The sequence below is a fragment of the Rhinatrema bivittatum genome, chromosome 9 (genome assembly GCF_901001135.1).
Source record: "Rhinatrema bivittatum chromosome 9, aRhiBiv1.1, whole genome shotgun sequence".
Lineage (NCBI taxonomy): Eukaryota > Metazoa > Chordata > Amphibia > Gymnophiona > Rhinatrematidae > Rhinatrema > Rhinatrema bivittatum.
Window position 1 is genome coordinate 233,271,334 of NC_042623.1, and position 27,642 is coordinate 233,298,975.

The 27,642-nt window shown below is 45.1% G+C and overlaps 2 protein-coding genes across 2 annotated transcripts in view; one reads left to right on the forward strand and one right to left on the reverse strand.

Annotated features, from left to right (window-relative positions):
* The window catches only part of LOC115099503 (D-beta-hydroxybutyrate dehydrogenase, mitochondrial-like), an 87,961-nt gene extending 79,589 nt beyond the window's left edge, over positions 1-8,372 (reverse strand). Inside the window, exon 1 of the mRNA XM_029617176.1 lies at positions 8,089-8,372. Within this exon, the coding sequence (XP_029473036.1) occupies positions 8,089-8,307 (219 nt within the window). The 5' untranslated portion in view covers positions 8,308-8,372. The remainder of the gene's footprint in view (positions 1-8,088) is intronic.
* A 50-nt stretch (positions 8,373-8,422) lies between these two features.
* Positions 8,423-27,642, forward strand: part of BDH1 (3-hydroxybutyrate dehydrogenase 1) — a 90,932-nt gene continuing 71,712 nt past the window's right edge. The window contains exon 1 of the mRNA XM_029617177.1: positions 8,423-8,477. The gene's annotated coding sequence lies outside the window, so the exon portion shown is untranslated. The remainder of the gene's footprint in view (positions 8,478-27,642) is intronic.

Consider the following 27,642-nt stretch of genomic DNA (forward strand, 5'->3'; position numbering starts at 1 on the left):
GACTCTGACCAAATTTGCATTTCTACAGCAATACTGCTGAAATCCCTTCAAGAAGCAGAATCACAGAGATATCAAAGGCTTGCAGTCAATCAACCTTGCAACAGTTTATCATTTGAAAGCTATTACAAAAAAAAAAAAAAAAAAAGGCCAAAAGCTTTGTCCACATTGTAAGCAAGACCTTAATGCAAAGTTGCAAGAACTGGAAGGGCCTCAATCTAATTCTGGTAGTGATGACCTCATTAATGCGGCTGAAATCAATGCTTTACACCTCTTGGTATTTCCCCTTTAAAGATTCAGTGAGTTAGCAAGAAAAATTCTTTGAGTTATGCAAAGCACAAAATCAGTGACTCACAAAGGGCCATTGCTAATCAAATTGCAGTTCTTAGTAGCTTAACTCCTGCTGATCTTGAACAAGAACTAGCAAGTGATCAGTGTCAAAAATGTTGACTTGGAAACCTGTGATTGGTACCTTGTCTGGCTGTCTGGAATGGCCCCTAGGTGATGGGGTTGTCAATTTTGCTGAACTGGAAGTGGCTCACCCACCACTGAACAAAGCAAGGTAACTAATCAGCATACAAAGTTTTTTCCACTGACTTATGACTAATTTATGAAAATATGTCTAAACAAATGTGTCAAAAGCTAAAAGTGTGGTAAGCACAGTAAACTGAGCTACATTGTAAAACTTCACACCTCTATCTCATTTGCATGTTTCACAGTTGGATGCCAAACATGGCTTTTTTTTTTTTTTTTTTTAACATAGTGCATTCACACATGCAAATGATACTTGTCTTTGGGACTGTAATTCTGACCAAAGCAAGGTTGGGTCCAAGACAAAACAGGGTGACTTTTGTAGCAAAAAGGGTGCTCTTTCAAATGACATTAGAAAGAAAAAAATTAGAAACTACATAGTAGAGAGATTTGCACACAAAACAAGGCAAACATTTGCATAAAAAGGTGACATCATGTCTTTATGTAACTATATCTTTGCCTCCAGTTGGCTGCAAAGCCTCTTAGTGAACATCCTAGATGTATGTCATTGACCATGACTACTGATCCAGTTATGGCTTATATCAAAGAAAACAACAGGAGCAATGAGGAGTCAAAATAGGCCTTAAATTTCTTTTGTAAAATTTTTCACATACTTTGCTGGCCCATAAAAAGGATGGCAAGCTCATTTTAGGTTCCAAACTTTGCATAGGAACTAAGCACCAGAAGTTTAATAATCCACAAAATTTCAGGCCCCTAACAGGGGAAAATTGGCTGCTGTGCCTGGACAAATTGGCCAATTTGTGGTGCGCGGAGCACAGTACTCTAAGAATGACCTTCATTCAGCTGCCTCTAGCTTTTGAACCAATAAGAAATCCAGCCGAAAAATTTTGCATAGTTTTATTCGAGGCCTTAGTGAACATCCACACAAAACTTTATTCAATTTGAAGGAGACTAAGCGTGGATGATTTTCTAAATTGGTCCACTTGACATGGAATGTTCTTCTAACATATCTCCCTCATCTCGCGTATACATATTTAGATCCTTAAGGCTCATCTCGTAGGCCTTTTGCTGCAGACCCCACATCATTTTGGGAGCACTTCTGTGTCCTTCTACCAAACCAAACAGAAGAGAGCTCCAAAAAAGCAGGACCCACAACTATAAAGAGGTTTTCCCTTATCTTGCAGAGTCTAACATCACAATGAGATGTATTTCTTAGTATCATCCACAAAAAGAGACCAGCTTTTCCTCTTAGCCCCTTTGCAATATCACTCACAGACACTGAACAGAACCAGCTCCGAGACCAGTCCCTGAGGCGCTCCACTCATCACCTTCCTTTTTTCAGCACTTGGATAAAGTTGGGGAGTTGCCATATTAGCCCAATTGAATCTACAGAAATAAAGTCAACAAACAAAAAATATATAAAGTGATACCTTTTCATTGGACTAAAACCATATCTTAATTAACACATATTTATTTGGATTTATAACTCATCACTCCCCTCCCTACTTCCTCTTCATACCACCATGGTAATTCACATAACTTGAGAAACATAAGAACATAAGAAATTGCCATGCTGGGTCAGACCAAGGGTCCAGCAAGCCCAGCATCCTGTTTCCAACAGTGGCCTATCCAGGAGAACCTGGCAAGTACCCCAAAACTAAGTCTATTCCATGTTACAGTTGCTAGTAATAGCAGTGGCTATTTTCTAAGTCAACTTTATTAATAGCAGGTAATGGACTTCTCCTCCAAGAACTTAACCAATCCTTTTTTAAACACAGCTATACTAACTGCACTAACCACATCTTCTGGCAACAAATTCCAGAGTTTAATTGTGCACTGAGTGAAAAAGAACTTTCTCCGATTAGTTTTAAATGTGCCCCATGCTAACTTCATGGAGTGCCCTTTCTATTATCTGAAAAAGTAAATAACCGATTCACATCTAGACCTCTCATGATTTTAAACACCTCTATCATATCCCCCCTCAGCCGTCTCTTCTCCAAGCTGAGTGTAATTCCCACAAGGGAGTGTAATTCCCACAAGAAATGTATTAAGTTAGTCCAATAAAAAGGCATCAATTTCTGATCTGTATCGTGACTATTTCCACACTTCCTTCAGAGTGAACTCCATTTACCACCAAGCTCTGCTGCCTATCCCTCACAACCAGTTTCTAATCCAGTCTGCCAAATTAGGTAGCACCCCTAGATGGCTCGGTTTATTTATGAGCCTGGCATGCGAGACAATATCAAATGTTTTACTGAAATACCAAATACATGACATCCAGCACCCACGCCAATTGAAGAAATCAATCGGATTTGTCCGACACAGTTTCTCTCTCCTAAAACCATGCTGTCTCGCATAGCACAACTCACTGGATCCAAGATACTTCACCATCTTGTCAGAAAGGTCTCCATTAAATTTTCCCGCCACCAAAGTCAGAATAACTGGCCTGTAATTTACAAACCTCTCCCTTTTATGACTTTTATACTGAAGATCATCATCTACCCTTCCTCAATCCCACATAACCACTCGCATCTCCAACTACCTATTCAACAGATCCTTCAGCAGATCCTCCAGAACTTCTTTGTGACCTCCTTTAATTTCCTAGGATGTATCTCATCTGGCCCCCATAGCTTTGTCCACTTTCAGTTTTCTAATTCTGCACGCTATCTTCCATAAATGATGTGGCATCTCTCACTATCAGACAATTCTTGCCAACAATCAAGGATCCTTCTCCCATTCCTTCTTCAGTGAATATCGCACAGAAGCACATTTAGCATTTCTGCTTTTTCCTTATTCCCCTCCACGTTTCTTTGTCTCACAATACCACTTCCTCCTTTCACTAACATACCTGCAAAAAGTATTTTCACCTTGCTTTAGCTATCTTTTCTTCCACTCATTGCCCTCCTAACTATTTTTCCTGCCTCTTTCAGCTTTACCAGACAGTATTCCATGTTCCTATTTGTAGGTTAATCTTTTTCCTTTTTTCAACCATCTCTTCTGAAAACCATACTGATCTTTTTTCATCTTACTTTGATTTACTTTCGTAACAAAGATTTATTGCTCTATCGCACTTTTTATTTAACCCACTATTCTTCCACTTCACCTACATCTTCCCTTTCTGCCAACACCTCCTTAAGATGTCCCAATTTCAACAATAGCTTGGTTATCCAGTACCCAACATGAATCCTACCTAACCAGTTACTAATTAGGGTTTATGATTAATCAAACAGATTTGTACAACTTGCCTTTAAAGTTGTCAAGGGAATACATTTAAAGAAGAAACTTTGCAGCAGTTTTTCAAGTAACAGAGAGAAAATGTTAGTGCTGTTAGAAACACAAACCTTAATGATCATTTCCTTCTTTCATGACAATGAACCAGAGTGGATTTTGTCATATCTACATGTTCACTGTGTTTAGTTCCACACACATGGATTTTGGCTAAAAACCTTTTCATAGGAAAGAAAATTAAAAGCTGTAGGAACTGGCGGATTAATTTGCTTTTTATGGATGAATGACAAACTAGCCCCCTTAACTCTGAGCACAATGCTCATTCTATGGTCATAAAACCTCCTTCCGCTTCAGAAGTGGTAGAATTAGTCACAGAAGCATATTGGCTCCACTTGTATCTCATTTCATGCAGCCTACCAACTGCTGCACTGGCAGTGCATACAGAATAACAAAAGTCTAGCTGGGTGCAGAAAACATCCCATTAAAAAATTTATGAACTGGTTTTACGAATAAGGAAAGCCAGATGACAAATATTATGGGATAGGAGGCGATATCCTTTTGTGGATTTCAAACTGGTTAAAAGACAGGAAACAGTAGGATTAAATGGTCTGTTTTCTTAGTGGAAAAAGGTAAACAGTGGAGAGTCTCAGGGATCTGTACTTGGACCAGTGCTTTTTAATATTTATAAATTATTTTGAAAGGGGCACAATGAGTGAGGTGCTCAAATTTGCAGATGACACAAAATTATACAAACTAGTTAAATCTCAAGCGGATTGTGATAAATTGCAGGAGGACCTTGTGAGACTGGAAGACTGGGAATCCAAATGGCAGATGAAATTTAATGTGGACAAGTGCAAGGTGATGAATATAGGGAAAAATAATACTTGCTCTGGCTTTACTATGTTAGGTTCCACATTAGGAGTTACCACCCAGGAAAGAGATCTAGGCGTCATAGTGGATAACACATTGAAATCGTTGGCTCAGTGTGCCGAGGCAATCAAAAAAGCAAACAGAATGTTAGGAATTATTAGGAAAGGAATGGCGAATAAAATGCTGGATGTCAAAATGCTTCTGTTTCACTCCATGGTGAGACTGCACATTGAATACTGTGTGCAGTTCTGGTTGCCGCATCTCAAAAAAGATTCTGTTGCACTGGAGAAAGTACAGAGAAGGGCAACCAAAATGATAAGGGGCATGGAACGGCTCCGCCTTTGAAAAAAGGCTAAAGAGGTTAGGACTGTTCAGCTTGGAGAAGAGATGGCTGAAGGCGGATATGATAGAGGTCTACAAAATCATGAAAGGACTTGAACAAGTAAATGTGAATCGGTTATTTATTCTTTCAAATAATACAAGGACTGGGGGGCACTCCATGAAGTTAGCAAGAGGCTCATTTAAAACAAATTGGAGAAAATTATTTTTCACTCAGCTCATAATTAAGCTCTGGAATTCATTGCCAGAGGATGTGGTTATGGCAGTTAATGTAGCTGGGTTTGGATAAGTTCCTAGAGCAGAAGACCATAAACTGCTATTAATTAATAAGGATTAGTAGCCTGGGATCTACTTGTTTAATGTTTGGGTTCTTGCCAGGTACTTGTGACTTGGTTGGACACAGGATACTGGGCTTGATGGACCCTTGGTCTGTCCCAGTATGGCATATTTTATGTTCTTATTATTGAACATGCCAAGGTGAAATTTGCAGTATCTTCCTCAATAGTAATTTAAAAGGGTTTCCAATTATGAGAATAAAAATAGAAATGGATTTTCTCTCATTAATAAAAAGTGAGGTTATTTCCAAGTGCTGTATATATTCAGACTGCTCATTTCCAATGGATATGTCAGCATGTGGCTAAATGATGGAGATGAAGAAAAGGAAAACTTGTGTTGGCTGGGGTAACCGCACAGAGCAACAATTACCCTAAGAATAAAATAAAATAAATAATAAAAAAAGAGAGAGATTGCTGGGCAGACTGCTTGGATGGTTGTTCTGCCTCCATTTACTGTGTTTCTATGTTATCCTCACTATACACATACCAGCTTGTGGTTGCATTTACTTTGCACTAAGGATATTTCCATTAGCTCATAATTCCTCAAAAATCTACATGCATTGTTTAGAAAGCTGAGCAGGTAAAATGTGCAACTAGCAAAACATACATACAGTAAGTGATTTGGATCTCCTGAACATATTCTGACTCCTTGTCAGGCCGATACAGAAAAACACGCAGGAGAGCCAGCGAGTGCCCGCTCTCCCAACACACGCCCAGGCCACTCTCCTGGGCACGATTCAGTAAAAAAAAAATGTAAATAAGGGCCCGCGGTAAAAGGAGGCGCTGGGGACACTAGCGCATCCCTAGCGCCTCCTTTTTGACAGAAGCGGCGGCTGTCAGCGGGTTTGACAGCCGACGCTCAATTTTTCCGGCATCAGTTCTCGAGCCCGCTGACAGCCACGGGTTCGGAAAATGGACACCGGCAAAACTGAGCGTCCGTCTTCCAACCCGCGGGCATATTTTAAATTTTTTTTTTTTTTTACTTTTGGGGCCTCCGACTTAATATCGCTATGATATTAAGTCGGAGGCCTTTGGCAGGCGTTAATTTCTGAAAGTAAAATGTGCGGCTTGGCTGCACATTTTACTTTCTGGATTGCGCGGGAATGACTAATAGGCCCATCAACATGCATTTGCATATTGCGGGCGCTATTAGTTTCGGGGGGTTGGCCGCACGTTTTCGACACGCTACTACCCCTTACTGTATAAGGGGTAAAAATAGCATGTCGAAAACGCACAGCCAAACGCGGGCTAACAGTGCGCTCCACCGGAGCACACTTTACTGTATCGGCCCGTGTGAAAGTAAGGAAATGTTCTCCACAAAATACAGCATTAAACTATAACATCATAAACCCTCAGAAAAAGAAGAGAATAAATATTATTCCTCCATTATTTGGAGCTTGTTGCATGCCAAAGAACCTGGGGCCTAGTGCTTCCTGAAAGCCATTTAAGAGCCTATGAGTAATTTATCTCTCTATACTGCTTTATATCTTTATACTCTAAAGGGTAATAGCGCTTGGAAAACACACAGCCAACCCCCCCAAAACTAATAGCGCTCATCACATGCAAATGCATATTGATGAGCCTATTAGCTATTCGCCAGGAATACTGAAAGTAAAATGTTCCAAGGGAAGGCGTTAACTTTGAAAGCACAGGGAAAAGTGTACAGAAAAGCAGAAAAAAACTGCTTTTCGGTATGCCCTTCAACTTAATATCATTGCGATATTAAGTCGGATGCACCAAAAATAAAACAATACAAAAAAAAAAATCTGCCTGCCAGTTGGCGGATTCAAAAACGGACGCTCAATTTTGTCGGCATCTGTTTTCCAAAACCGTGGCTGTCAGCGGGTTTGAAAATCAACGCCAGTAAAATTAAGCATCAGTTGTCGGACCGGCTGACAGCCGACTCTTCCGCTAATAAGAAGGTGCTAGGGACGCGCTATTGTCCCTAGCGCCTCCTTATTACCACCTGGCCTAATTTAAATACAGAATCGTACACCCAGGAGAGGTGGCTGGCGTGCGTTGGGAGAACGGGTGCTCAACTCGGAGCACCAGTTCTCCTGCACCTTTTATTAAAATCGGCCTGTTAGTGATTAATGGATTTTATAGATAAGCAGGCTGCACAATAACACCAGTACTTTCATATTTTCTGAAATAAGTTTGAAATAGAAACTTTAAAACAGGCAACAAAAAGAGTATTGTGCTTTCTCCCTATACCTGGTTGTGCACTGGAGCTGGCAATAACTAGGCGAAAAGAAGGAATGAGCATATGGAGCCATAGGGTGTCGAGGTAGTGATCAATGAGAAGGAACAGAGCTAATCCTTTTACAACAGGATCACAGTTCCTGCGCTTCTTTTTAAGAAAGACCTTAACACAAAAATAACAGTGAAAAAGGTACAAGTATACAATTTAAATTAGCCAACCGTGAGGGAATTTAAACAGTGAGAGATGTACTATGCATTTTTCCCATTCACACAAATTGGAAAGACATTTTAGACTATCTGGATTTCACGAAGAAGTCTTGAAATCGCACAGTAGTTAACGTTTTCCTTCTATCCCCAGCATTTTCTATAATCTATGATGGAGCACTGCATGAAGGGATCGAAGAGGACATTTACACCGATGCATATCCTCGGGGATGGGGCACACAATGCCATTAGTGTATAATCCAAGATGGTAGTATAGTCCCATCGGAGCATATTCCTGCAGTGTTCTGAGAATATGAGCACGAGTCTCGTCAGTGCATAATTACAGGGATGGGGGATGGGTGAGGTTCAGTGCCATCAGTGTATAATCCAGGGGGGGGGGCAGTCATTACCGCATACTCACAGGCACAGTGCCCCTGGGCAGGGCTGGCATGGCCACGTATAGAACATATAGAAAGTAGAGCAGGACGATGCCGTGGATGACCGAATTCTCGGCGAAGCCGAAAAGGCGAGCAAGGAAGCTCAGTCCCTCGGGCAGCCCCATGCCAAGGGCCAACGTGAGGACCAAAGACAGCAGCACCAGTAGGCTCTTCCTGCCGAAGTGGAGAGCTGGGACAGCCATGGCCGTGCAGCAGACCTAGGAACTCGGGCGACGAAGGAGCAATGACATCACTTCCGCCCAGGAGGCCGGCAGCTTGCTCTTACCAAGGTGAGGTGAAGCGCGAGGGGAGGGGGAGGAGGAAGGTCGCGCGCTTGGAAGCGGAGCTGTTACCCGGAGCCGGCTGTCAGCAGGTGCAGTGAGTGAGGGACGTGCGCGCTGCAGCAGAGCCTGTACCCGGAGCCAGCTAACGGCGCGTGCAGAGGGTGAGGGGCGTGCGCGCTGCGGCGGAGCCGGCTGTCAGCGCATGTAGGGGATGAGGGGCGCGCGTGCTGCGATGGAGATGGTACCCTGAGTCGCTTGTTAACGCGCGCCGGGTTTCAGGAGCGCTTGCATTGCAGAGGAGCCTGTACCCGGAGACAGCTGCCAGGGTGTGCAGGTGTTTGGGAACGGGTTAGCATCGCTCACTTTCTCCCATCCATCTTCTCCTTATCTTCCATTACCTTACGGTCAGTGCTGGGAACCTGCTTATATTGATGAGTTTCATTTTCATCCATAATTAAGCTTCTTCACGTGTTACTTATGTTTGAAAGTGAAAGGAGTATGAAACACTTGTCAATTTTAGGAATTTTTTTTATTATCCAGAATTGTGCACCCAAAATCAGGAGCGAATATATTGGATACTTGGTAGCCATAAAAAGGGGTTGAATTAGCACAAGTTTTGTGTTCATATTTATATGTATTCTGAGAAATGTATTTGAGACATATACATTTTTTACAATTATTGCAACTTTTAAATCTATTCTTAGCAGGTAGTATAAAACGAATCAAATAACAGTTACTGTATGATGACACCAGAAATCTTCCAGTTCGTATGTCTAAATCTAATTACTACTCACTACAACTCTGAGCTTTTCTTTTTACATAGGGTGCATAGGGCAAAAACTGTAGTGTTCCCTTGCTATATAACTGGTGACACACTATCTCAGAAAACTGTTTTACTAATCAATATTTTTTTAAATATTTGTTTAGTCGCACTGTAGTTTGAAGCATAAAAGACCTACAGTATCCTGATTAGGAATGTGAAAATCATCTTCATGTTAGCTCTCTTTTTGTTTGCTATTAACTGCACGATTTTTGTTTTAAAACATTAATTTCAAATCATCATAGGGGAGCCAGTCTGCTGGCTCAGCGGCAGGGTTGTGCGTTATTGTGTGGAAGACCCAGGCTCGATTACCGGGCCCACGTTCTGCTCTGCAAGCCGGCTAGGATGTTTTTAGGAGGCAGCACTCACCGCCCATGTAGGGAAGAAGGTGACACCCAAGGACGGCGGACTACGCCGGGCGGCGACGGCATCTCCTTCCCTGGTGCAGATGGGAAGGAGATGCAATTGCCGGAAAAGGCAGGTTGTCGCATGGTCCGCGCAGTGGAAAAGAGGCGGAGCAGCGTCGTCTGCACGGGTCGAAACGAAGAGGCCCCACAGCAGCGTCAACCGCGGGGGCCGAATACAGCAGGGAGTGTGGCCGCGCGGGCGAAAATGAGGAGACCCCCCACAGTAGGGGATCGGCGCGCAGGGAAAAGGAGAAAGAGCCTACGCAGAGCAGAGTCTGCCGCGCAGCCGAAGAATTCGTGAAGCAGAGCATTTGGGTTCTTGCACCCGAAGGTTTCTTCCTGTCGGCGGGTGCTGAAGAATAATGCTCCTGCTCCCGTTCTCCTTTGCGCTTCCACAGGGGGATTTAGTTAAATGAGAGAAGGAGTGCATGTGTGAGAAAAAGTGTGTGCCAGAATGTGTGAAAGGGAGTGTGTGTGTGCGTGCGTGCATGCGATTAAGCATGTGAGCAAGAAGGAGAGTGTGTGACAGCATGTGAAGGACAGAAAGAGCCTGTGTGTATGAGAGCGAGACTAAGCATGTGTAAAAAGAGAGCTTGTGTGTGAGACTGAGCATGTGGGAGAGGGGGAGTGTGTGTATGTATGTGTGATTGAGCATGAGGGAGATAGCGTGTGTGTGGTTGAAGGTGGGAGCAAAGGAGAGTATAAAAAAATTACCATTCCTCATTAAACAAACAAAAAAATCAAGAAATAAAAATCAGCAGTCATAATAGTGAAACCAAACTAATAAAAAAAATTTCAAAACAGCTTATTGGATGTTATTGTAAAACAAGATATTCATTTTAAAACAATTTCAAACACCAATAAAAATATTTCAGAATAGCAGATACATTAAATAACACCCAATAATTAAATCTAATAAGGATTTCAAAAATTCCTCCATTTTCCAAACCTTAGAATTTTTGATTTCCAGGTGCTCTGCAACTGTCATGATTAGTATGGGGAGGAAGGAAGGGGTTATTGTACATATCTCCAGTGTTGCACTGCAGACAGATAAATAACTACTGTCCAGTGAATGTAATCCACTTTGAAGAGCTAAAAAAGCAGAATATAAAATCTAATAATACAGTCTGTTAACAGTTCAGCTTTTGTCTGCATGTTTTTAGTCTCTATTCTGTATTTGGTGAGGGTCTGTCTTCAAGGTGCACAGACAGACCCTCACAGAATCTAGTAAGTAGATTCTGTGTATGGACAAGCTAATATGTAGCTTGGCTTGTTCTGTTTTTCTAATAGGAGGTGTGTTGGTGTTTTAGAGCCTAGTATAACATTTGCTGCATTGTTTTTTCATAGGTAGGATGGTTGAAAGTGCTGTTTTGGTATAGGAAGGTTTATTATATTCAAATTTTAATTCTGTTTGTTCATGGTTTGCTATGGGTCAAACCCACCCTCAACATGCATAATAACATATGGGTTCTAAGTGTCTTTTTATACTTTTTGCAGGGCTTTCTATAAATGGTATTTTTATCTTCGAAAACTGTCCTATTTCATGTAAAATCTGTTATAAATACATACATTTTAATGGTGTGTGTGAGAAGTGTAGAACCAGGAGGGTGGTAGTGGCACAAGGCTATAAGGTTTGCCTAGAATGCCTTATGCCCTTGCACCGACTCTGGTGACACCAGCAGGGCAGATGTGGGTGCAGCCAGTCTGGATTCCAGAAGGAACCAGGATCTGTGGTCCCTGACCAAAACCTGTCATTGCAGTGGATAGGTAAAGGGTTATAAAAATAGGGGAAAAAACACTGGGTAGTTGCAAATGACACCTCATAGTGCCATAGCACTTTAGAGTTAGGGTCCAACTGAACTGGAAGCCAAATGGAGCAAGATAAAACTGATGTGCCCACCCCCCCCCCCCCCATAAAGTAAATAACAGTGGAAAGAGATTATGCTTTTACAGTAAAGAATTAAAATAAGGGTGGTTTGCAATATGACAAATAAGGTCTGTATGCTCTAAATGGACCTCATTTACAAAGCTTTTTTCCCATAGACATAGAACAAGGAAAAGCCTTAGTGAATCATAAAAACATAGAATCGTGACAGAATAAAAAAAACCATATGGCCTATCTAGTCTGCACATTCACACCAACTACTCAGTTCTGCAATCCCTACCATTCCCTCAGAGATCCCCTGTGCTTATTTCCTGCTTTCTTAAATTCAGATATTGTCCTTCTCTGCCTCCTCCACCGGGAGATTGTTCCATACACTCACTATCCAAAGAAATATTTCCTTAAATTATTCCTGAGTCTACTCCCTTTCACCTGTATCCATACCCCCTTGTTCTAGAGCCTTCTTTCTTTTGAAAGAGGCTCACCTTTCACGTGTGGAAACTTCAGAGTATTTAAATGTCTCTATCATATCTCCCTATCCCACCTTTCCTCTAGGGCAGGGGTTGGCAACCTAGGGCACACATGCCATCAGTGGCATGGCAGCAATGGCACTCTGAATAGAAACTTAGGGGACACTCCATCCGCCACTGCTGCTTCTCCAATGCAAGCAGGAAGCCCCGAGCTGGTGATACATCCCCTCCCTCATGCACCGCAGCAGGAGTCGCATTTCACTCAATGTCATCTGCTGTGGGGCATGAGGGAGGGGATGTATCGCCAGCTCGGGGCTTCCTGCTTGCATTGGAAGAGCGGCAGTGGCGACTGAATCATCTGCTAAGCCACTCACCCCATAACTTGGCTGGCTATTTACTTAGGTGGATGAAGAGAGAGGAAGCACCTGTTGGCTACCAGTGGATCTCATCCTGCTGGTGGCTGAAGATTCAGATAGGACCAGCAGGCCACCGCAGAGCCCATCCTGCAGTGGTGTAATTCAGAAGGAGGACCTAGTGGCCCAGGCCCTGAAAGTGAATTTTTGAGCCTGTGTGTGTATGTGTATGTGTGAGCCTGTAGATGTGAGAGCCTGTTTGTATGTGTAATTGCATGTGGGAAAGAGATCATGTGTGTGTGATTGCAGGTGGGAGAGAGTGAACATGTGTGTGATTGCATGTGGGAAAGACAGCATGTGTGTGTGACTGCATTTGGGGAGAGAGCATGTGTGTGTGTGACTGCATGTGGGGAGAGAGCATTTGTGTGTGTGACTGCATGTGGAGAAGAGAGAGAGCATGTGTGTGTGTGACTGCATGTGGGGGAGAGCATATGTGTGATTGCATGTGGGAGAGAGCACGTGTGTGATTGCATGTGGGGGAGAGAGCATTATATGTGATTGCATGTGGGGGAGAGAGCATGTGTGTGACTATGTGGGGGTAGAGAGAGCATGTGTGTTTAATTGCATGTGGGGGAGAGAGAGTGTGTGTGTGATTGCATGTGGGATAGATAGAGGGTGAGCATGTGTGTGTGACTGCATGTGTGAGAGAGAGAGGGTGAGCATGTGTGTGTGCGATTGCATGTAGGAGAGGCAGAGGACATGCAATGTGTACGACTGCATGTGGGAGAAACAGGGTGAGCATGTGTGTGTGGGACTACATGTGGAAGAAGGTGCAAGTGTGTTCGTGTGATTGCATGCGAGAGAAAAAGAGGGCAAATGTGTGTGTGTGTGAATGCATGTGGGAGAGACAGAGTGTGAGGATGTGTTGTGTGAATGCATGTGGGAGAGACAGAGGGCGAGGGTGTGTGTGTGATTGCATGTGGGAGAGACAGGGCGAGGATGTGTGTGTGATTGCATGTGGGAGAGACAGGGTGAGTGTTTGTATGTGAGAGAGTCAGGACAAGCCTGTGTGTGTGATTACATGTGGGAGAAACAGGACGAGCGTGTGTGTGATTGTATGTGGGAGAGACAGAGTGAGTGTGTTTTATGTGAGAGAGTCAGGGCAAGCATATGCGTGTGTGATTACATCTAGGAGAAACAGGACGAACGTGTGTGTGATTGCATGTGGGAGAGACAGAGTGAGTATGTTTGTATGTGAGAGAGTCGGCAAGCATGTGTGTGTGATTACATGTGGGAGAAACAGGACAAGCTTGTGTGTGATTTCATGTGGGAGAGACAGAGTGAGTGTGTTTGTATGTGAGAGAATCGGCAAGCGTGTGTGTGATTACATGTGGGAGAAACAGGACAAGCGTGTGTGTGATTTCATGTGGGAGAGACAGGGCAAGCATGAATGTGCAACTGCTTGTGGGAGATACTGTGAGCATGTGGGTTTGTGATTTTATGTGGGAGAGACAGAGCATATGTGCGTGTGATTTCATGTGGGAGAGACATCACGAGTGTGTGTGCATGTAATTGCTTGTGGGAGAGACAGAGCAAGCGTGTTTGTATGTGTGATTGCATACAGGAGAGAGCAAGCTTGAGTGTGTGTGATTACGTGTGGGAGAGAGAATTTGGATGTGTGTGCAGGTGGGGGAGAGAAGAGGGTGTGTGTGTGTGTTGCATGTGGGGGGAGACAGAGAGCGAGCATGTGTGAGTATAATTGCATGTGGGAGAAAGACAGCATGTGTGTGTGTGTGATAGCATGTGAAAGAGAGGGAGAGAGCATGTTTTGTGTGTGTTGGAGAGTTTGTGACAAAGGAGAAAGTGTGTGTGTACCCTCCCCCACCCCAACTAATTTATGACAATTTCAGGGTGACTGGAAATCAAAAGTTCCCAGATATGGAAAGTAGGGTTTTTTTTAGTCCTTATAAGCTTGAATTATTATTGATTGTTATTTGATGGGTCTGCTTTTTGGATGTATTTTATTGGTGTTTGGAAACATTTTTTTAAATGTGTTTGAGTTTTTAATTATTGGATGTTATTCTTTTTATCAGCTCTTTTCAAATATTTATTCTTTTTCTCAATATGGTTTTACTATTATGATTGATGTTTTATATTTTTTAATTTTGTTGTTTGTTATATGAGGTATGATAATGTTTCTGGTTTTACATTGTTGCAGTTTCCAGGTTCTGCCTGAATGTTTCTATTTATACTTTTTTATCATCATTTTATTCTGTATTTGCTGAGGTTCTGCATGTGTGACTGAGTTGAGGTATTCTGCTAGCTAGCATATAGTTTGTTTAGGGATCTGTAGCAGCCTGGCTTGTTCTGTTTTCCTAATAGGAGGTGTATAGGCAAGGAGGGGGGAGAGAGTGAGACACTTTTCTCTTCTTTTTATAATTTTGTTTTTACATGCAGAACAAGATATCAGTTTCAATCATTTTTACATAACTCTGGAATATTTAAACTGAAAATGAATGTCAATTAAAATATTCGTTGTGTGAAAGGAATCTGGTGGATCAGGATGCTGACTAGCTTGTGGCACTCAAGAACCAGAGTTACTTACCTCCAATTTAAATCTTGGCACACCATTTCAAAAAGGTTGCCAACCCCCAGCTCTAGGGTATACATGTTTAGATCTTTGTCCCCATATGCTTTAGAACAAAGACCATTGACCATTTTATTTTATTTTATTTTTTTAATTTTATTTTTCTAATTTTCATAATTCACAGCAAGCGTTAGTTAACTTACAGAAAAAAGAAATACAATATGTTTACATCTTTTGTCCATTTACACACAACTGAAACATTCCTATTTCACTTTCAAAAATTACATATTGCATTTCACCATAAAGAAACAAGGTAGCAGTGGGGACAGAAATTTAAGGCAGTTTGAAATAAACAAACATAATTTTGCATGTATTGCCATTGACCATTTTAGAAGCGACCTTCTGGGCTGACTCCATCTGGTTTATATCCTTTTGACTCCAGAACTGTACATAGGTCCTAAATGTCTCTTAGCAACCACTTGCATTGTTTTAAAGATGTCTCACTAAGTTTCCAAGGCGCACATTTTTATACCTAAAGTTCTTTGTGGTTCTCTGCAAGCTTAACAGGTTGAACAGGTTTATTAACTGGCCTTTTAATGTCACAAAACTGCTTACTGAGTGCTATTTAAATAGACATAAAAACATAGAAATGATGGCAGCAAAGGACCAAATGGTCCATCCAGTCTGCCCAGCAAGCTTAAGGTAGTAACTGCCACGCGTACAGTTTACTCCCATATTTCTCTTAAGGGTAGTATCTGTCACTCTGTGCAGTTATCCCCAAACCTTATGATACCCATAAAAATTTCAGCTAGTAACATTTTTACTGGGTGATAAGCTTTCATGAAAATTCAGACAGTGCTGCTTGACATGCGCCTGGAGGTGGACCCTTGTTCTGGAGCAGGGTTGGTAGGCTCCCTGGTCGGACCCAGGAAGCGCCTGCCACCAGGAGGCGGAGCACAGGAGGAGACAGAGGTTAGCTGGAGCTTCACCACTGGAAGCCCGCGGTCCCCCCGGGTGGAGCCCTTGGGGACCCGGGCCGCTTGGACTTAGGTGGGCCTCGCAGGGTCTCCCAGAAAGGAAGTTCAGTGGTGTGCCCACCAGCATCAAGGGTGCGCAGTTGACGTCAAGGCTAGGAGATGGCCAGAACAGTGTCTGAGATGACAAGGCTAGGATCAAGGCCAGAATCAAGGAAGCAAGGTCAGTAGTAGCAGAGGTCAAGTTCCATAGGTCAGTCCGAGAGTTGTCAGCCAAAGCAGTGGTCAGGTTCCAGAGGTCAGATGTGGTGGAGTAGACAGGCAGGGGTCAGTATCCGGGCAGCGGTCAGCGTAGTCACAAACAGGCAGAGGTCAGTACCAGAGATTCAGTCCAAGAGGTACTACCTGTGGGAATGTAGGAACAGAAGGACGCTGGAACAAGACTGGAACAAGCGATGAGACACGGAGGCAAACTAGCACACACACACGGTGTCGACCCGATTGCCAAGGCAAGGAAGTTCAGGCAGGCACTTCCTTTTGTACTGCGTTCAATCAGGGCGCGCCGCGGAGCTAGGACCCGCCCCTGGACCTTTAAGGGACCGGGCGGTCCAAGTGCGCGTGCTCATGGGGGCAGGGCCGACGCCACGGAGGGCACCAAGCCCCACCGTGATGCCTGGTGAGCTGAGGAAGGCCCGGCAACTGCTACCGTGGGACACTGAGGCCTGGAGGAGCTTGCAGCTGCTGCTGGGGAGGCCGACCCAGGACCTGCAGAGGAGTTGGAGAGGTGAGCAGGCCCGTGCGTGGACGGGGCGCGCGCAAACTTTGCTTATGGACTTGGCCGTAGAAGCAGTCCTGTGCTTTTTCCCATATGTCTATGTATCTATGCCAGATCGTAGAAGTTGGGGCCCTCTTGATTGTTGTCTGAATCAAATTCCCCTTTTCCCACTGCCATTGAAATGAGAAGCAATATTTCAGTTGCATTTAAAACATCAAGGCTTATTGGATAAAAGTAGTAATCTCCATGCTTTTTGCTAAGGGTAGTAACTGCCGCACCAGCAAGTTATCCCCATGCACGCTTTCTACATTTCCTTTAGGACTTGGACAAAGAAGCAGTCCTGTGCTTTTTCCCTTATGTTTGTGTTTCAGTATCCCAGACCGTAGAAGTCAGGGCCCTTGGCTGTTTGAATCCTATTCCTCTTTTCTCCCCTGCTATCTAAGTAGGGAGCATCTGTTAAGGATAGAAACTGCTGCACCATTTCTTCGTTACTCTCCACATATTTGCTCCTCATCACATTTCAGTTTCACTATACCACTTCTGGCCTCCCTTCTTTCACAGTTATCTCTGAAAAATGTTTTGTCACTGTTACGCCCGTTGATCGCAGACAGCTGAGACCTCTCATGCTCACCTCCTTTTTCCCCGCACTGTCAATCCTAGGAAGAATGGCGGCCTCCGCCAACCAACGCTGGCGTCCCCGGGATGGCGTGGGTGCTGCCGACCTCCATCTTGTTTCCAGAATCACCTAAGGCGCGCGCAAGGGCCTCCTTTGTACACATCATGGCGGGAACCTCGGGGGCGTCCCTTCCGGATGACGTCAACTCACTGCTGTACTTAAGCTGACCGGCCCTCTGCTACTACGAGTTAGAAAGGAGTTCTCTCGTTGCTGAATCCGCTCCATTCTTGGACTTCTAGTTCCAGATTCCTTTCTTGGCGTGTGGACGCTCTGGGTACCTGCTCCTCAGAGGCCCTTCTACATTTCTGGCTATCCACTCCTCGGAGAGCCTTCCTGCCTTGGATACCTACCTGACACATTTCTCGGGACACTCTCCTGGAACTACCACTTGTGAGTACTTCACTACGGACTTCAATGATACTAGCTTTACTGAAGCTTCTCTGCGGTGTACCCCGTGCCTCGGGCCACTACCACTTCCTCTTCAGTAGAAGTTGTTCCAGTATACCCTGAGCTGCAGGGTATTGCTGAACTAGCTACAAGATCCACGTCCGGGTTCCTGCACCTCAGTTCTCTCATCATCATCATCTTCAGTACAGACATCCTCGGCGTACCCCGCTCTGCGTGCCACTACCGGATCTGCACGTCTGAGGTAATCTCTACTCATCTGAAGGGACTCCCGGGCATACCAGGCTCTGCGGGCCACTACCGGATCTTCACATCAGTGGTATCACCTTGGGTATACTTCACTGCTGAGAACTGTACTTATTTGCATCGCCTGCTCTGCGGGCTCTGCTTTTCTTTCCTTCATAATAAAGTCTCTAGCATACAGCTGTGTTCTATGCCACTGACACTGCGCCTACCAACGGTGAGGCTCACAGGGCTCCTCCCTGTGGGCAGAGACACTTCTCATCTCGGCCCAGGGTTCACATCCTTACAAAAACATAACAGCCACCTCGCTTTACCTCTTTGGCCATCTTTTCTTCCGCTTGACCGTTAGCTTTCCTTATTTCTTTCTTTGACTCCCTCAGTTTTAACAGATATTGTTCCCTGTGTTCCTATTTTTGGGATCCTTTATACTTCTTGAACGCTGTCCTTTTTCTGGTTGACTTTAAAAGCCATACGTGTGCCAAAGACGGGAGATACACACATGACTCGACCTGGCATGCTCCACGTGGCTTTTAAAACCAGCGCAGATACATGCAAATCTCCTGGTATGGGCATACAAATTTTTCTCACCAAAAGGGGAGGGGCGTGGGTGTGGTCTGGGTGGAGCATGGTTGGGATATGGGCAGGCCAGGTCTGTAGCATGAAACTAGTGCATAAGTATTTACGTGCATAAGCGCTTGCTGGGGCCCCCTACCACGTAACTTTACTTCTGCTATGGACGGCGTGTGAGTCGTAACAAAAAAAAATATTCTAGTTAGCGGGGTTTTAAGGATCGGGAGTAATAGGGTGAAAGGATGGCAAGTTAGCTAGGGGATTTAGGAAGTCCTATCCTTTACTGGGACGAACTGGGAAAAAGGCCTATTCAGACGCCACACGCACCTACTAAAATTCCCCCCACTTACACGTTTGAGACGGCATTCGCGTGCACATGCACATAGCCAGTTTTATTATGCATGCATATATGCGCATATGTTATAACATCGGCGCGTCCATACATGCGCACACACGCAGGTCTTAAATTTTACTTCTTTGCCTTTTTTTCAGCCACCTCTTTAAAGAACCAGATAGGTTTCTTTTTCCTCTTATTTTTGTTTACTTTTCTAATATACAGATTTGTTGTCTTTGTAATATCTCCTTTTAACTTGGCCCACTGTTGCTCTACATCACCCATTTTCTCCCAGTCTTCTAGTTCTTCCTCCAGGTATGTCCCCATGTTGACAAAGTTCGTATTTTTGAAATTCAAAACTCGAACCATACCGTATGATGATCATTGATGCTCAGGTGAGCTCCTACTCGAACATTAGAAACATTATCACCATTAGTGAGCACTAGATCAAGTATCACATTCTCTTTCGTGGTTCCATTACCATTTTTCTGAGCATAGTCCCTTGACGGGCATCCACTATCTCTCTACTTCTTGTAGATTCCGCAGAAAGGATACTCCAGTTTACATCCGGCAGATGTTTAAGTCAGTGGCCTGTAGATCACACCAGTAGAAATGGAAGCACCATCTTCTCTAACCCACATCCTTTACAATTCAGTTGCTTGGATACTGTTTTTGACATAAAGAGCCACTCCTCCCCCCCTTTTCTGTCTTCGCTGTCGTTTTTTAACAAGTTATTGCCCAGGATGGCCGCATCCCAATCATGAGAATCTGTAAACCATGTCTCCGTAACAGCAACAATGTCCAAGTCCATCTCCACCATTAGGGCCTGCAGGTTTGGGATTTTGTTGCCCAGACTATAAGCATTTGTAGTCATAGCTTTCAGCTGCTCTTCATAGTCACCTTTTCTGCTTTTTTGAATTGATTGATTTTGTTACTTTCTCTTCCCTCTTCCTGTTTTGCTTGGGGATGACATGCCAAATTCAGTGGCCACCTCCTGCCACCCCCGCTCCCTAATTAAAATGCCTGATAATGTATGATCTGAATTTTTCACTTAATATCTTCTTTCCTGCCAGTGTCAAATGTGGGCCGTCCTTACCATAAAATCTTTTATTGCTCCATGCATGGCCCCAGCCTCCAATGTATCCAAAACCACATTCTTTATACCAGGTTTTGAGCCAGGCATTGAAATTATCTATATGGTGTAATCTTTCCTTTCCTTTTTCCATGAAAAGGCAAGAGATAAAGCAAAACAATATTGGGGAAAATACAGAATAAAGTTATATTAAATTAGACTGTTAAACAGCCAAAACAGGAACCAGGTAAAGCTGTACTGGAACAAGGTACCAGATATGCTCTGCTACAATATTATGTGGAACTGGAATTTAGTTGTGCTTGGCTTGATTACTCCTTGCTATGCAATTGATAACACCACATCCAGAAAGTCTGATAGGTAGAGTCCTGTGTTCTTCACTTAAAAATAACCAGCAAAATAATACCATAGCACAACAGACAGAGTAAGAACCTGCAGAAATAATATTACTATTATAGAATTTTTATTTTTTTTTTTATATTATTCAGCCACACATTAGACAGACAGAAGCAGGACAGGAGAATTAAGCAAAGTCTATTGGAAAACAATAATCCTGCCCCCCCCCCCCCCCCCACAAGAACAGATTCAAAACATGTTTTTGACAAACACAAAGTAAGGATTATCGGCTGAGTTCATGGAGTGGACAATCAGCTTGGTAGGGAATTCCCCCAACAGGAGCAGGGCAGACTCTTGGGCAGAGCCAACCAAGGTTTTCCACGTGATCAGTCACCTCCCTATTGGGTAGAACCCACAGGTTCTAATGGCTGGCAGAGGTCTGGGTGGGCAGGATTCAGATGAAGTCAGTGTCCAAGCAGGAGGTCTGGGCTGGCAGTGAACAAAGTCAGGGTCTAAGCAAGATAGGTGGTGACCAGACGAAGTCAAGGCCAGAAACATTCTGAGTCAGCAACAAGATCAATTCAAGGGATGCTGACAGGGAAGGCAAGACCAAGGCTGCACAAGGGAGCCAGGCAGGAGCAGGGGACTGGCACAGGAGACAAGAGCTGGAACAAGAGGCAAGGCCTGGGACCAGAGCCAGGGACTGAAACTGTGAAGGCAAGACAGATATGGGGAGACAATGGCTGGAACCAAAGGCCCACAGGGAACAGGAGACAAGACAAGGGTAGCAGGGCAAGACAAGACTAGGACTGGACAGGGACATGAGAACAGGACAAAGAACATACAAACACAGGTGAACAGGGTACTGCTGCTTCTTTTTTTTTGCCCATAGTGGGTAATTTATTTTTTCCCCTTGCTGATTATATGAATGGTTTTTAAAACTTTGAAGCTTCCGGAGCTAACACAGTGCAAGATTTTTTGATAAAAGATTCTGTCCATATGCAGTTATTTGATCATTGCTTAATAGAGTTGGGCTTCAGGTAAAATTATTTTTTGGTGTGTGTTTCTGTAAATTAGGAGCTATATTTCTACTACATTTTTTCATGGACAGAATAAAGATACTTCTCACAGGACAAGCAGGATGGTTGTCCTCACAAATGGGTGACGTCGAGGATGGAGCCCCAACCACGGAAAACTTCTGTCAAAGTTTCAGGAACTTTGACTGGCCCCTACTGGGCATGCCCAGCACGGCACTAACCCTGCAGCCAGCAGGGGTCTCCCTTCAGTCTTCTTTTTTCCGCGCAGCAGTAGCCACGCGGTACAAGAGCTCTTAACCACGTTCCTGACAGGAATTTCGAATAATTAATTCTGAAGAAAAATTTGCCCCTCAGGGGTCTCCCTTCGACAAATTTTTTGGTCCGCGGAACTTCGGTAAGTTTTTGCCGTCGTTTGGTCGACTTCCGTCGAGTTTAGCCCTTGAGGCCCGTTGGCATTCGACAGTCCCGCGGCTAAATTTTTGGCCTTTCGCCATGGCGTCGGGGTTCCGTCGGTGTCCGGACTGTACCCGAACTATGTCAATCACAGACCCTCATGGAGTCTGTGTTTTGTGTTTAGGGAGTGAGCATGATGTTCTGACTTGCACCAAATGTGCCCTAATGACACCAAAGGGTCGCAAAGCCAGAATGGAGAAGATGAGGCTCCTCTTCCAAGCTCGTACCCCAACGCCATCGATTGCATCGACGTCATCGGAACCGGCACCGTCGAGGTCTCATCATCATCGACAACCCTTCGGTGACCGTCCGCCATCGATGACTTCGCGGCCATCGACTCCCGTTCCTTCCCCTGATGATCGAGGGGATCGGAAAGAAAAACATCGCCATCGACATCATAAGTCTCGGCCTGTCGAGGAATCGACGTCATCGACCTCAGCACTGACCGAGCCACTGCCAAAAAAGTCTCGATCAGAAGTGGCACCGTCCACTACTGTTTCGCAGGCACCGAGGCAACCCTCACCCCCTCGGGGTTTGGGAGCCGCAATCCCACTGGTGACGGTGGTCCCTCCGGCTCAGCCTCAGCCTCCCTCTCCCGTCGAGCCGGGTCTTGTTACCCCTGGTCTCCGGGCAGAACTGGACCGGCTGGTCCAGGAGGCCATCAACAAGGCGATGCTACGGTTCCAGACTCCTCCGGCACCGACTCTGGCACCGAGAGTGGAACCGGTCACCGAGCCGATTGCAGCAGCACTGGCACTGCTGCTACACCGGATGGAGGCGCTCATGACAGCCCTTCCACCGGTGATACCTGAGTCACCGACACCGGTAAGACCGCTGTCACCGACAGGTTTATCATCAGGTGGAGAAACACCGTATCGAATTCCCCCTTCGGGAATTGTTAAATCGATGCCAGGTCGTCCCTCGCCACCGATTTCTTCTTCGGGGGTGATACACACCTCTGCTCCACCGAGGTTTCCGATGCCGACACCGATTCCATCGAGACCGACACCGGTTCCCTCGATGCCTACACCAGCACCGATACCGGCACCGATTCCATCGAGGATTTTCTCGAAGCCCCCGGTGATTCCAACCGATATTTCGGAACCTCAACCTGGGCCTTCAGGTGTTCAGCCCCCTCGAGGTCCTGCAGGTCATCATCCAGATCCCTATGATACTTGGGGTGATGATACCTCTACTGACACCGATGATTTGCCTTCACCGCCCTCTCCTGCGGAGAGTAGAAAGCGTTCTCCCCCTGAGGACCTCTCTTTCATAAATTTTGTGAAGGAAATGTCAGAGTTGGTTCCATTCCAACTTCAATCTGAACAAGATGACAGGCATCAGATGATGGAATTGCTCCAATTTTTGGATGCCCCGAAAGTCATCACTTCTATTCCCATTCATCAGGTTTTTCTAGACCTTCTTAAAAAGAATTGGGAATCTCCCGGATCTGTTTCCCCGGTCAACAAAAAAGCTGACTCTACATATCTTGTACAGTCAGCACCTGGTTTTCAAAAACCTCAGTTAGACCATCATTCTGTAGTCGTAGAATCAGCTCAAAAGAAAGCTAAGCGACTAAAGCCACACTCTTCCATACCTCCTACTAAGGAAAACAAATTCCTAGATAGTATAGGTAGGAAGGTATATCATGGAGCTATGCTGATTTCCAGAATAGCTTCTTATCAACTTTATATGACTCAATATAATAGGGTCATCCTGAAACAGATGCAGGAATATACTGATGCCTTGCCTGAACAGTTCCAGCCACAGCTTCAATCCCTTCTAAATAAAGGGTTTGAAGCTGGGAAGCATGAAATACGAACAGCCTATGACATCTTTGATGCTTCCACTAGAATTTCTGCCACGGCCATCTCTGCCAGACATTGGGCTTGGCTTAAATCATCTGACCTTCGTCCAGAAGTTCAGGACAGGCTCTCTGATTTACCCTGCCTAGGGGATAATTTGTTTGGTGAGCAAATTCAACAAATTGTTGCTGAATTGAAGGATCATCATGAGACACTTAAACAGCTCTCATCCATTCCTCCTGACTTGCCTTCTAAACAGCCCTTTAGAAAGGACTCCAAGAAGTCTTTCTTTAGGCCACGAAAGTATTATCCCCCATCAACCAAGCCTAGGCCTGCACGGTCTTACCATAAGACTCAGCCTCGCCAGACTCGTAAACAAAAGCCTGCAGCAGCTCCACAACCGGGCCCTGCGGCGGGTTTTTGACTTTCACTTAGAGAGCAGTTGCCAAACCCCTCTTCCAGCTATACCGGTAGGAGGACGGTTGTGCCACTTCCTAGAAAAGTGGCATCAAATCACCACAGATCAATGGGTGATAGCAATCATTGCACAGGGTTACCATCTCAACTTCCAATCCCTTCCTGCCGACTCCCCACCTTTGCAGGCGTGGAGACTCACCGATCACTCTGTCCTTTTAGAGCAGGAAGTTTCTCTTTTCCTACAGTCAAACGCTATAGAACCCGTTCCTCCCTTACAACAAGGACTCGGGTTCTATTCCAGGTACTTCCTGATACCAAAAAAGTCAGGAGGACTTCGTCCAATCCTAGACCTTCGGGCCCTCAACAAGTACCTTTCCAAGGAGAAGTTCAAGATGGTAACCCTGGGCTCGCTGCTCCCTCTACTGCAAAGAGGGGATTGGCTATGCTCTCTAGACCTGAAAGACGCATATACCCACATTGCGATCACAGAATCTCATCGCAAATACCTGCGTTTTCTAGTAGGCCGAAACCACTACCAATACCAAGTACTACCTTTCGGCCTGGCGTCCGCACCACGAGTCTTTACCAAATGCCTCGTGGTGGTAGCAGCATTCCTCAGGAAGGAAGGTGTCCACGTCTACCCCTACCTGGACGATTGGTTAATCAGGGCCCCAACCCAGCAAATAGCTCGGTCCTCCCTGACCCTAACAATTCATACTTTGCTCTCTCTAGGATTTCTTGTCAATTACGAGAAATCCTACTTGGTCCCATCTCAGACCTTATCTTTCATTGGGGCAGACTTGGACACCTTACAAACAAAAGCCTTCCTCCCTCATCAACGGGCCAAGACTCTGGTGTCCCTAGCTCGCCAGCTGCGGTCTCAACACACAGCCATGGCTCGCCAATTCCTCATTCTACTAGGACATATGGCCTCCTCAGTTCAAGTAACTCCCATGGCCCGTCTGGCCATGAGAGTCACACAATGGACTCTACGACTACAATGGACTCAAGCTCTTCAGCCTCTGTCCTCCATTGTTACAATCACCGACGCACTCCGTCTGTCTCTTGCCTGGTGGACAAATCAATGCAACCTCCTACAGGGCTTGTCCTTTCTTCCACCAGATCCCCAGATAATCCTCACCACCGACGCTTCCAACATCGGGTGGGGAGCCCATCTACACAATCTGCAAACTCAAGGATACTGGTCACTAGAGGAAGCCAAACACCAGATAAATTTCCTGGAGCTGCGAGCAATCCGCTATGCTCTCAGGACCTTTCAAGATTGCCTATCGAACCACGCAATCTTAATCCAAACAGACAACCAGGTGGCCATGTAGTACATAAACAAGCAGGGAGGCACAGGCTCCTTCCTTCTGTGTCAGGAAGCTGCGCAGATTTGGGCGGAAGCCCTCTCCCGCTCCATGTACCTCAGAGCCACCTACCTCCCGGGAGTGGACAATATATTGGCAGACCAGCTGAGCCGTGTCTTCCAACCACACGAGTGGTCCCTCAATCCCTTGGTAGCAACCTCTCTATTTCACAAGTGGGGTTATCCCCACATAGACCTCTTTGCGGCCCCTCAGAACCACAAAGTGGACAATTTCTGCTCTCTCATTCAGAGCCAGCACTCTTGGCCGAGGGATGCGTTCTCCCTCACGTGGACAACCGGTCTGCTTTATGCATTCCCTCCACTTCCTCTTCTGTCGAAGACTCTCGTGAAGCTGCGTCAGGACAGAGGAACTATGATCCTGATAGCACCGCACTGGCCACGCCAAGTGTGGTTTCCCATACTACAGGATCTCTCCATCCGCAGACACATTCCTCTGGGAACGGACCCGCATCTGCTCACTCAAAACGACGGATGCCTCCTCCATCCCAACCTCCGAGCCTTGTCACTGCCGGCATGGATGTTGAAAGGTTAGTCCTTCAGCCATTTAACCTTTCGGATTCAGTTTCTCGTGTCCTGATCGCTTCACGAAAGCCTTCCACAAGAAAATCTTACTCATACAAATGGAAACGGTACACATCATGGTGCACTTCTCAGTCCCTTGATCCCCTTTCCTGTCCAATCTCTAAATTCTTGGACTATTTATGGCATCTATCAGAATCAGGTCTAAAAACCTCTTCCATTAGAATGCATGTTAGTGCGGTAGCCGCCTTCCATAAAGGTATCGAGGGTGTCCCTATCTCAGTACAAACCCCTGGTAACCCGTTTTCTTAAAGGCTTGCTCCATTTGAAGCCACCTTTACGCCCTCCGGCCCCATCTTGGGACCTTAATCTGGTTCTTGGTCGCCTTATGAAACCACCTTTCGAACCTCTGCACTCCTGTAACCTAAAATATCTCACATGGAAAGTGTTATTCCTTTTGGCTATCACTTCAGCTCGCAGGGTTAGTGAATTACAGGCCCTAGTTACCTATCCGCCTTACACTAAACTCCTGCAGGACCGGGCGGTACTCTGCACTCACCCTAAATTTTTACCTAAGGTAGTTTCGGAGTTTCATATCAATCAATCCATCATACTACCTATCTTCTTTCCCAGGCCCCACTCCAATTCAGGGGAACAGACTCTGCATACCCTAGACTGTAAACGAGCTCTAGCTTTTTATCTAGACCGTACAGTTTCTCACAGGAAGAGCACTCAATTATTCGTCTCTTTCCATCCTAACAAGTTAGGACAACCTGTGGGTAAGCAGGCTCTTTCCTCCTGGTTGGCGGACTGCATTTCCTTCTGCTATCAGCAAGCTGGCATTCCTTTCCAAGACCATGTTAAGGCACACTCTGTGAGGGCCATGGCGACTTCAGTAGCACACCTTCGATCGGTGCCGCTTCCTGACATCTGCAAAGCTGCAACCTGGAGTTCCCTCCATACCTTTGCAGCCCACTATTGTTTGGATAAAGCTGGAAGACAAGATTCCATCTTCGGCCAATCTGTCTTGCGTAACCTTTTTCCAACATGATGTACCAACACCCTTCCACCTCCCGGTAGGGTGCAGATGTCCTTACCAAATTCCTCCCCAGTTGTTGTGCCTGTTGCACGCCGTTGGGTACATTTGGTGCAAGTCAGGACATCCTCAGCTCGGTACTCACCCATTTGTGAGGACAACCATCCTGCTTGTCCTGTGAGAAAGCAAATGTTGCTTACCTGATGTAACAGGTGTTCTCACAGGACAGCAGGATGTTAGTCCTCACGAAACCCGCCCGCCACCCCGCGGTGTTGGGTTCGTTTTTATTTTATTTTTTCGGCACTGCCTGTAGCTTTGAAAACAAGACTGAAGGGAGACCCCTGCTGGCTGCAGGGTTAGTGCCGTGCTGGGCATGCCCAGTAGGGGCCAGTCAAAGTTCCTGAAACTTTGACAGAAGTTTTCCGTGGTTGGGGCTCCATCCTCGATGTCACCCATTTGTGAGGACTAACATCCTGCTGTCCTGTGAGAACACCTTTTACATCAGGTAAGCAACATTTGCTATCCCCTACTTTTAGATAGACTAAAACTTTATAAAACTGAGATTTAGGCCTTTATAAATGTATTCAAAATCTTGTCGTATTATATTTTCAATATTTATTTAAAACATTTTATATACTGCCTACACCGGATTCAAAGTAATTAAAGATAATCCAT